The 10,526-nt window shown below is 38.3% G+C and overlaps 1 protein-coding gene across 1 annotated transcript in view; it reads left to right on the forward strand.

The window, feature by feature from the left end:
* WDR26 (WD repeat domain 26) overlaps nt 1-9,781 on the forward strand; it is a 31,284-nt gene extending 21,503 nt beyond the window's left edge. The window contains exons 11-14 of the mRNA XM_002197170.7: nt 423-501; nt 1,074-1,203; nt 3,614-3,799; nt 5,201-9,781. Of these exons, the coding sequence (XP_002197206.4) occupies nt 423-501; nt 1,074-1,203; nt 3,614-3,799; nt 5,201-5,226 (421 nt within the window). The 3' untranslated portion in view covers nt 5,227-9,781. The remainder of the gene's footprint in view (nt 1-422; nt 502-1,073; nt 1,204-3,613; nt 3,800-5,200) is intronic.
* The last annotated feature ends 745 nt before the right edge of the window (nt 9,782-10,526 follow it).

The raw sequence follows: 10,526 nt of genomic DNA on the forward strand, positions 1-10,526 counted from the left end.
GGGACAAGGATTAGTGAGTAAGTTTCTACAAGCAGCATTAGATCAAGTATTAGAAATAACTTCTAATGCTAATATTAGAACTAATAAGTTCTAATAACTTCTAAGCACTGGAGTAGGTTTCTGGTGGATGTTTTGGCATTTCTGTCATCACTAGGACTTGTAGTGCTCTCAATTCCTGGCATATTTTAGTAGATTCTGCCTTGAATTTAGGAGTTGAGGTCCGAAGTCCTTTTTGGTCTTGGTGTTTAGCCTAAATATAAACAAGTGTTGCAAACCTGGCTTGTACTGGTTTATAGAGTCATACAATATTTCAGATTTGGAACTGTTATTCCCTGATCATACTGCAGAGACAGGACATGCCGGTTGTCTTGGTGCTGCATCATTGTTTGGTTATCTTGACTCTCATGTCTTTATCATTTCAGAGTACAAGAGGATCATCCTATTATGTCGTTTACTATTTCAAAAAATGGCCGTTTAGCTTTGTTAAATGTAGCAACTCAGGTGAGTTGGGAATGTTGAAAGGAAATGGAAATAAATCTGCTTGCAACTGCTACCTGTTTTTAAATATTTAGATATGAGTTGGAACATTTGACATTAACTGGTTGTATATTGTGTAATATGAAGGCCTTAATATTCATAAATGCAGCATGGAATTAATTCTCTGACAAGAAGGCAATCTTATTCTTGTGACCTGATTTTTTTTTTTTTTTGACTGATTTATAGTCAAGAGTTTCATATTGGGAAATATGTACTATTAAATGTTATTGTCTGGCTGTTGCATTGAGAAGCCAGGTGTAGCAAGAACTGTGGCACTTTACATGTCTAGGGGCTCAGATTCTATATATCTATTTCTGCTTTTGAAACCTTGGGTAAGAATAAAGCTTTCAGTGTGGAAGGGACCTACTGTGAAAGTTTAGTTTAGTAATTTGAAACATCTTTACTCTTTTCACTTAATAACAGTACTGAAGTAGGCTCTAAAGTAGTGCCATGTCTAATATTTTTTCATTGCTCAGAAGAATGCCATTAATAATACTTACTGATAAAATAACATTCTTTAAATTTCTTATTTCCAGGGAGTTCACTTATGGGACTTACAAGACAGAGTTCTAGTGAGAAAGTATCAAGGTGTTACACAAGGATTTTACACAATTCACTCGTGTTTTGGAGGTCATAATGAAGATTTCATTGCGAGTGGCAGTGAAGGTAACACCATTCTCCTTTGTGCAGAAAACTGGAACACTGTATCCTGCATATACCTTCATCTTATAGATGACAGTTGCTAACAACAACATTAGAAAAGCAAACCAACTGGCTCATGAAATAAATTTGAGGCGTGCTGAGATTGTGGCATACTTCAAGAAGTAATTGTGGGCTGGCAGACAGAATCTTCTGAGAGGATGGCAGAGGTAGAACACATTAATGTCTCTTTTGTGTTCCTCCTCTAAAGCAAAAGCATCTGCACAGTTTTAATTAGAAGTGGGTGGGGTGTTCTTGATTTTTTTTTTTTTTTTTTTTTGTGGTATGATATTTAGACTTCTGGTTTGAATAAAATGTACTTATGGGGAATAACAGCTTCATTTGCCTGTTGAAGATACAGGTGTGGTGAGCTTATTTTAATTTCCATAGAATCACTTTAATTACAGACAGAGTAGCCTCAAATTAGGCAGTTGTTGACATAGTCTGGTAGAGTTTCTTGGTGATTAAAGGCTTTGTAGTATGTTTTTATTCAGCTGTCTGTGGCAAGAGTAGGAATTTGTCAAAAGCTTATGTGTTGGTTCAGTTTTGTCACTAGGGTAGTGCCATCATCTGCCATGGAGGTCACTTAAAATTCAAGCTTATGCAAGGCTAAGAATTACACTTGTAATATGTAAACAAATTACTGCAAGTAATGTGTAACGCATAGTTCTTAGGAAACAAGGTTGGCCAAGGCATTTCCTATTCTCTGCTTTTGGGAAATATGATATATATCTAAAAGAAAACCAAGTTTCACTCTCTGACTATATCCAGTGGAATATGACTGAAGGACAGCACCTGCAGTCCTCCAATCCAGTGTGAACCTTTTTCCATGGCTGGACAAATGTCTTTGAGACCTGAGTGCCTGAAAGTTCAGGATTTAGCTATAATTATGTGCAGGTGTAGCTACTGTAGTATAGCAGTCTTTGTCACCCAGTTTGACTTCCATTGTTTAAAAACTACTGTAGTTGAAATGGCAGTAAGGATCTGATGGTTTCTTAGATTTGAACTGTCTGAAGCTGTTGCCTTTGTGCAAACGTGGCTAGTGAAACTATATTTAAGAAACAAGCAAGCAATAATTACAGGTCATATTCTCATAGTTGGCTTTAAAAAGTAGTTGATCACATTGTCATAACCTCTTAAAACATCTTGTCAGCTAGGTAGGGGTTTTCCTGGCAATTGCATCCATAGGAAGAAAATAGAAGTCTGTCTCAGAGGGGACTTGACTGCTGCCTTAAAGTAGCTATCTTGTTTTTTCCGAACCAAAGTACTGCTTTGTCTTTAGGCATTGGTTATTGACGGAGCAGAGGCTTGTGTGTCTAGTGTGTGAATTGTGTTGTTTGGTGAATGGCATGGATATGCAGTCCCCATGAAATCCTAAGTGGAATGGAAGCACAGCCAGAACATTGGCATCAGCACAAGCACATGTGAAGGTGATACCTCAGATGAGTTAATTCAGCACAGGACAAGAGTTACCACATGGGAAAAAGCCATGAGGCTTTTCTAGCAGGAAGGTCAGAGAGCAAGTATGTTTTATAAGGGGCTGGGAGGAGGAATAGAGGAAGATTGGTGTGTTTGCTGAGCCTTCAGTGGCATCTATGTGAAAGCCTTTTAAATAGATCAAAATACATTCATTTGGTTGGTAGACCCCAATACTAGGCTTTTGTGTAATGCTAGCAATAGAAGTAATTAAAAGCTTCCCATCACAAAATAGGATATGCAGAGTTTATTATACATCTACTTCAATATGTACAAATTGATATCTTTAAATACCACACAGTAACTGGTTGTTGAAGACAGTAATAGCTCACAGTTTGAGCCATTAAGCTTTAGCCCTCCCTCATTTGCTCTGTTTGCACTTTCACTGGAGTGTTACAGGCTTTTAGTGTTAAAATGTTTTTCATAAACTATAAAGCTGTGATTTTATCTGGTACTCATCAACAGGAGGTTATAGTTATTCTTAGTACTCATGACTTTATAATGCATTTACTAATTTGCAAATACAATTAATTTGAGGGGGGGAAAACTCTGCAAGTCTTCCTTTTGAATAAGATTACAATTCCATACATGTAATTAAAGAGTAGTTTAGTTTCTCTTTTTACCCTTGTATTGACTTATTTGCATTACAGTCAAACGTTTTTCTTCAAACACCAAGTGTAGGAGATTTTCTTAAAAAATAATGTGTCTCTTAACGGAAGAGCTTTGCCTGTGCTCTTCTGATCACTTTTAAAAGAAAAATTTTGTTAGTGCCATTCCACACTGGAGACTCAGGTTTTTGGCATGGGTTTTAATGAGAGCAGGTGTGAAAACGCTGTTGGCCCCACAGGTGGGTCTGTGCAGAGCAGAGCTGCTCAGGCTGCTTTCCATGTGTTTGGTTCAGATCACAAAGTGTACATCTGGCACAAGCGCAGCGAGCTGCCCATCGCGGAGCTGACGGGGCACACGCGCACGGTGAACTGCGTGAGCTGGAACCCGCAGGTCCCGGCCATGATGGCCAGCGCCTCCGACGACGGCACCGTTAGGATATGGGGACCAGCGCCTTTCGTAGACAACCAGGATATTGAAGGTAAAAAAATGTCTTGCTGAAAAATCACTTACTGCTTTGTTTTGGTTTTTCTAGTGTATGACTGGCGGTTTTTATCTGAGTTACTCAATTTGTGGTATAAAAAAAGACAAAACTGATTATTTCCAACATTATTCTGACATGGACCTATAGAAAACTGTGGTGTCACTAAGACCTTAGAATTATATGAACTTATTTATGCAGACTCCATAAAAACCTTTCTTTCAATGCTTAGGTTTACTAATGTACGATGTTATTAAAATTTAAACGGTGCATTCTAACCACACTGCAAATTGAGTAATGGTATTGTAATGGTTACAAAAGGAATTTCCAGTGTGTAGAGAGAGTGTAAAGTTTTACCCTAGAGGACCTGTACACGTTTGTATCTTTACTAACCATCAGTAACCACATGTATCCAGGGGAGAGAGAGATAATGCTCATTTTTTTCCTGCCAAAATGTGCCCAGCTGTTCTCAGCCCTTCTTGCCTCCCCCAGATTAAAAAGATGACTGCTGGGGAGTTGTTGAGCACTTTATATGCTTCTGTCATTACATATTCAGCCTTGCAGTGAGAATTTACAGGAGACATTAAAATGATATATAGTATATCCTATTGTCACAGAACCTCGTGGATGAGACTTCAAGGGGAACCTGGGCAAAGTAATCCAAGATAAATCCATTAAGTGCTTGTAGATAAGTAAACACCTCTAGTTCAGAATATCCCTTAGATAAAAATGGCTAAAAGTTGGATGGATGTTAGGAGTAAGAATTAACTCTTCTGCCTGCTCCAGTGCTTTGATACATGTACTTCTAGTCTTGGACTAGGTGGACCAGCCTGGCTAATCTGTAACACCTGGAATGGCCCCATAAGGAGTCAGAGCCTGTCCTCCAGCTGGTTTTACTCATGGCTTTGTTGTTTTCTCCAGTGAGCTGCTTGCTCACTCTTTCTTAGCTCCTCCAGAAAATGAACCAGTAAGTGCCATGAAAACCAAACCAACCACAAATGGATTTCTCACAGCAGTGTTTTCACAAGAGGCGTAGGTGCACAGAATAATATCTAACCACTTAGGAATCCTAAATGGGTGACAGGACAGCTCTGTCATTAGCACACTCCCCATGAACTTGAATGTAAATGTGTGTTACGTCTTTTTGCACCAGATGCTTTTTGAGTACCCACACCTAACATGCTAAAATAATTCCTAGATTGTTTTGAATAATTTTATGTAAAATAAGTAATTTTAAGCATCGAATTTAGCTACAGTATAAGATCCATTAGCTAGTGCATGTTCAGTTAAAATTTATGTAAATAGACTGTATTAATTACCTCATGATAGAAATATGAACTGTTGCTAAGACCTTCAAGCTGCGATTTCTTTCTTTCTCTCTATGTTTTTGTTTTTGCTCAGAGGAATGCAGTAGCATGGATAGTTGATGGCGAATTTGGAGCAGACGACTTCAGTTTAACTTAATTAGTCGTATTTTAAATGGCTTGGGATTTGGTGCAAACAAACATGATTGATAGCTGGACAGACATGCTCGTCATGAAAAAGAACCATTTCTGAAGCCCGGTTGGGGCCAAACATTTACCACCTTTGCTTCATAGTAACCAGTTGAGATGAAGCACGTCTTTAGAACTTTGTTGGACACCGTGTTGAAATTACCCCCCCATCGGTTGTGAAGAACTGTGCTACATTCAGGCTAACCATTGAACTCAGTATATATATTTTTCCCTCCTGCCTTTTTGTCTGGCAGGCTACTGTTCTTGTTGCTCTTCTGTGTAATGAAGTTTAAATGCTTGTTTGGAACACTTTATTTAACAGTTTAGAAGGCTTGATAGAAAGAGTGCTTTAGTCTGAAGAGTATACATTGGATAGGAAAGTATTTCCTTCTCTTGTTTCTCAAGTCTCTCTCCGCCTTACTTAGCTTGAGATCTTTGCAGCTTGGTTCATGGATTCTAGCCTTGCCCGTTGCGCAGTATATCTAACAATTGAGAGGATAAACCAATGAACTATGTCAAAAGCACTCTCAGTATCACATTTGACAAAAAGTTTTGTACTTTTCACATAGCTCGTTGCCCTGCAAAGGGGTTAACAGCACAATTTTTTAAAAATAAATTATTTATAGGATTAAAATGACTTCATTTGTATACATTTGGAATTTAAACAATGCAAGAAGTGTTGTGAAACACGGTATCACTGATGCTTTTCTGGAGTGTCCTGACCCAATCAAAAGCAGTGGCTGGAAGGAGATTTATGTAGGCAGTAAAGCTTGTTTCAGATGGAGGAGTTCACTGTCCATCTTAGCAGTTAAACTGTATTAGTTAGGAAAAAAAAGCATTCAGACTGCACCTACCAGTGTAAGAGCTGAAATAAGAAGAGGTCTTTTGTTTTTTTTCATTACATAAACATATGCAACAATGCTGGTGTAAAAGGTAGACTACACTTTGGGGGAAGAATGTGTTGAAAGAGTCCTTTCTTCACAAAGTCAACACTTTGTATAAGTAATTTACGTACAAATCATAATTAAACACTTGTATTATGATGGAAATTTTTTCTTTATTTGATAAGGATGGACAGATTTTGTTGTTGAGACTATACTTTTAAGTTTGCAGATTTAAATGCCTCTCCCAGACTTCGTTGCAAGCTGGTGCCGTGAACATCTTGACACATCTAGGATTAGTTCCACTAATGTCCCATATTAAGAAAAACCAAGCACTTATAGTTTAAATATTTATTCTTTTTGACATAAACAGATGGCCTGGCATCTCTGTGCTTCTGCACTACATACAAATCCATTATGGGATGGCACTGGATTCCCTTTTGCCACCTTGGAAAGGTAGTGTTGGTACTGCTGCGAAGTAAAGAAGGAGCAGGGAAGGGCAAGCCACCAGAGTCATATGTGAGCAGGAGTGTGGACTTCATCCTTTCATGAGATAACGATTTAGTGTCCTTATTAGTCATGTGTGGAAGAAGGGTGGGGGAAGGTTTGCTGGAATTCCTGGGAAGAGAGGTGTAGCCACCTTGATGAATGGGAGTGTGGCGTTTCCCAGAAAAACAAAGGTTAGCAGGTTAGATTTTTTTTTCTTTTAGATTCCAGCCATCCAGTGGTGTTTGTCTTGCCTTGTGTGCAAACTTAAGCATGAGTTGAGATTCTGATACTGTGGTTGAAACCAGCCCCAAATCTGACATACGAGTCTTCTAATACCTCCAAAACCAGGTAGGAACTTAATGTTCGGCCTTAAAACTAAGGTGAATGCTTTGATAGCAATTACTGTCTCACAGCACTGAGAATACATGTGTAAACTTAAGATGATGCATCAGTTCCTTCTTCCTTTAATCAGTTCTGGAGGAAACTATTTCCCTTCCTAGTTCAGAAAGTGCAAGATGAGTCAGGACTGTGGCCTTAATGTTGCAGGAAAACAGACAAGTTCCCGTGATCAAATTTGAGTAAGCTAAACCTTGGGGTTTAAGGAAAAGTTAATTACCTAAACTGTAAACAGTAACTTGTAGAAGTGTTTTACATGTTCAAACCATGGTATAATTCATAAGCAATGCCAGCATGTGAATCTTTGGAAGTTATTCTTAGTATTGTCTTATTCTGGAACTTACGTTTTCAAACCAAATATTGTTTAGGGAGAGTAAGGAGAATAATGGGTTTTATGTCTCTTAACATCTCATGCAGTGGTCTGTCACTATGTACTCGTGGAAATAAAGTGGGAACTTTAGGCAGATGCTGAAGGCTGGATCAAATCTCAAGTGCAGATTTAAAGTTTTATATGCACTTCAGGCATTTTTAATGTGGTGGCCATAACTAACCAGAGTGAGACTCCTTCCCTGGTACAGCTGCGGGGGGTGTGTGGACTGATGCCTGCTTTGCACAGCAGTGCAATTAGGAATTTAAATGTAGGACCTCTGCCAAAACACTGCCCCTCTCTTCTGGACTTGGTTTGTCCCTCTGAGGTATTTAGAAGCTGAGTTAGGGAGAAGCACATGTGGGACCTCTCTCCCTTGGTGTCCTGGTGCAGCCATGCCATGTAATGGTAAGCTCCAAGCAGGTGGCACTGCTTCCAGAGTGTCTCAGTGCCAGCCTGTTTGCATCTCAGGGCTATGAGCAGGCAGGACAGAAAGGTGAGATTAATCTTCATTTTGCCACACTACTCAGTCCCACAGCAGCTGCCATTAGAGATGTAGCAGTGAGTAGAATCCCAACCTGGAGATGAAAGACCAACCTAAATTATTTCCAACACACTGCATATTCACACTATGTGGATTGAAAAGTACCAATACTTTTTGTGCACAGACAATAAAATGAGACTAGGGTGGGGTGGGGGGGAAAACCCAAATTAGCTTGCTCATTTGCAACACATTGATTTCCATGTGCTTAAAAATGTTCATAGACTGGAGTGTAAGGCTGGAACAAGTACACACCCACAATAAATTACTGTATTTCCAGTCAGCAGGCCCATGGTTTTAGAGAAGAAAATACTGTAAGTGTGTACTCATTTTGTAACTTTCTCTGTTCACCTGTTGGCTTCAAATATTCACAGTAGCCCCAGGTTATTATCAAGGCAGATCTAAAAAAACAAAATGCTGAAGCATTTTATTATGAATGTTCTTTATCTGTTCAGGTAAGTAATTTTCAAGGCACAATGGAACACAAAAGGGAAAATGGTAGCTCTGTTAATGTTTTGGAGGGGAGGGAAGTGGGGGAAATGACACCTTTGTTTGTAAATTCCCTCTGTCTTTTCTAAAGTTCTCCAACTTTAAAGTTAACTTCTCTTTATGATTGGAGCAAAGATGCAAGCTAGAAATCTGCCCAGATCTTGCCAGTTACTTCTCAACTTGGCTTCAACCAGGTAATGTTTAATAAAATTATCTGCTGTTGGGAGTTTGTGTCTAGTTGTGTATTTTTACACTGCCAAGTGATACTCCCACCCAAAATTAGTTGTAAAGGCTTCCTTAGCAGGAAGCCTGGACTCGTACAATTAGCTGTAGCTCGAGGGGATATGTTGTAGATCCAAATGGGGAGGGAGGTAGAGAAAAAATAATGGACATAAAAAGCAGGATTTACTGACCAACAAACAAACTACTGTAACTTAAGGGGGAGGAGGAAAAATGCACTTTCGATAGTTTGGCCATATTTTAGCTACAAAATACACTTTTATCTAATTTCTTTTTGCGACAACTATTAAGAGGAGCACCCATCCCATAAATGGCCAATCCTCCTTTTGCCCTCCTCCTGTCTTTTCCACATTGGCTTGAGTCCATTTTCAGCTGCCATACTTGATTTTTGAAAACTGCTACTTTTAATGATGTCTAGAAAGCAAAATCATTAACTATGACACTTTCTTTAAACAGGGTGGACTTAATTGAAGTGTGCAGTGTTGAACTACTGCTGCAGTAGCTGCCTCTAGTTGAAATAAACTGTAGCCAAGTTTTCTGTCTATTAATCCAGATAATCTGGATTCAGTTAAACATCTGTGAGAGTGTTCCTCCCATCTGGTATGAGTGTGTGTGTGCATGTGTTCCATGAACAGACAGAGAACCAAATGTTCTAGGTACTTGTCATGTTTTATTGCATACTTTAAGTCGTGTGTATGTGAAGTGTCCTTTGACCAGAAGGTTTTGGTTAATATCAGTATATTTTTATAAATTTGAAATTCATTGTGCCCCATCTTTTTTCATAAACATTTTTCATTCTTAGGGTATATGTGCTAGATTTGAAACTTAACATTTTTAGGCACAGATGGAAAAAGTTATTGGCTCCTTGAAAACATATGGGACAAAATGGATCCTCAAAGCATGTATGTACTTACAAACCAAGCTGTAGAGATCAAGAAAAGAACTTTATTGTTGATCTCAAGATTTCTAAATTGTCAAGATTTATATGGAGTTGTGGTGGAACTAGTTAACACTTAGAGCTTTTGGTATGTAATGACTATTTGCTATGGACTGATATTAAATGTTTCAAAGGATTGCGTTCTTAAACTTTCTGGATTTTTGTTACTCTCCTCAGATATTATTAAGTAGTTAAAAATTTCTTTGCTATATTACATTAAAAACATAAGAACTTTGGGTCTCGTATTTATTTTCACTTGTTTTACTAATTATTTACAGAACACCGTTTTAACTTTTTTATTTTATAAATGTGTAGTATTTTAAACATATCTTTAAAAATTGTTCAATTGGAACTACATTAACTTCTGATTTGTTTTTATTAGGATTTTTTAAAAAAAATACACTTTTTCCATGTTGGTGCACAGCACTTAACAGAAATGTTTGTATTCCCTTTCTTTCAATTCAATAAACAATAAATAACTGGAATGAATAGTTCTTAGTTTTCCTAACTTCACTTATATGACTGACTTGGATGTTAATTTCTTGATCATTAATTATAGATTTCTTCTATAGAATTTCACTTCCTCGCTAGGAAAATTAATGTGTGGCAGTTTAGCTGCAGCTCAGTCACTCAGTGCTGTGCTTAGGCTCTCCAGGCTCTACTGTCTGCCTCTAATCCACAATCCACTTTACCCTTGTGTTTGTGCTGTACTTTAGCACTTGACTTGCCATGTCCCAGGCTGTGCTTATCTCACTTGCTCAACATCTGCTCCCTTGAGGCTCCGTGAAATCCATCATTTCTTAGTGCTTCAGCTTGCTTCAATACCACACTCTGGTTGCTGTAGGTTATTTCTGAGTTTTATGGGGTTTTTTCATACTTCATAGTAAGAAGGTG

This window comes from Taeniopygia guttata, chromosome 3 (assembly GCF_048771995.1).
Source record: "Taeniopygia guttata chromosome 3, bTaeGut7.mat, whole genome shotgun sequence".
Taxonomy (NCBI): Eukaryota; Metazoa; Chordata; class Aves; order Passeriformes; family Estrildidae; genus Taeniopygia; species Taeniopygia guttata.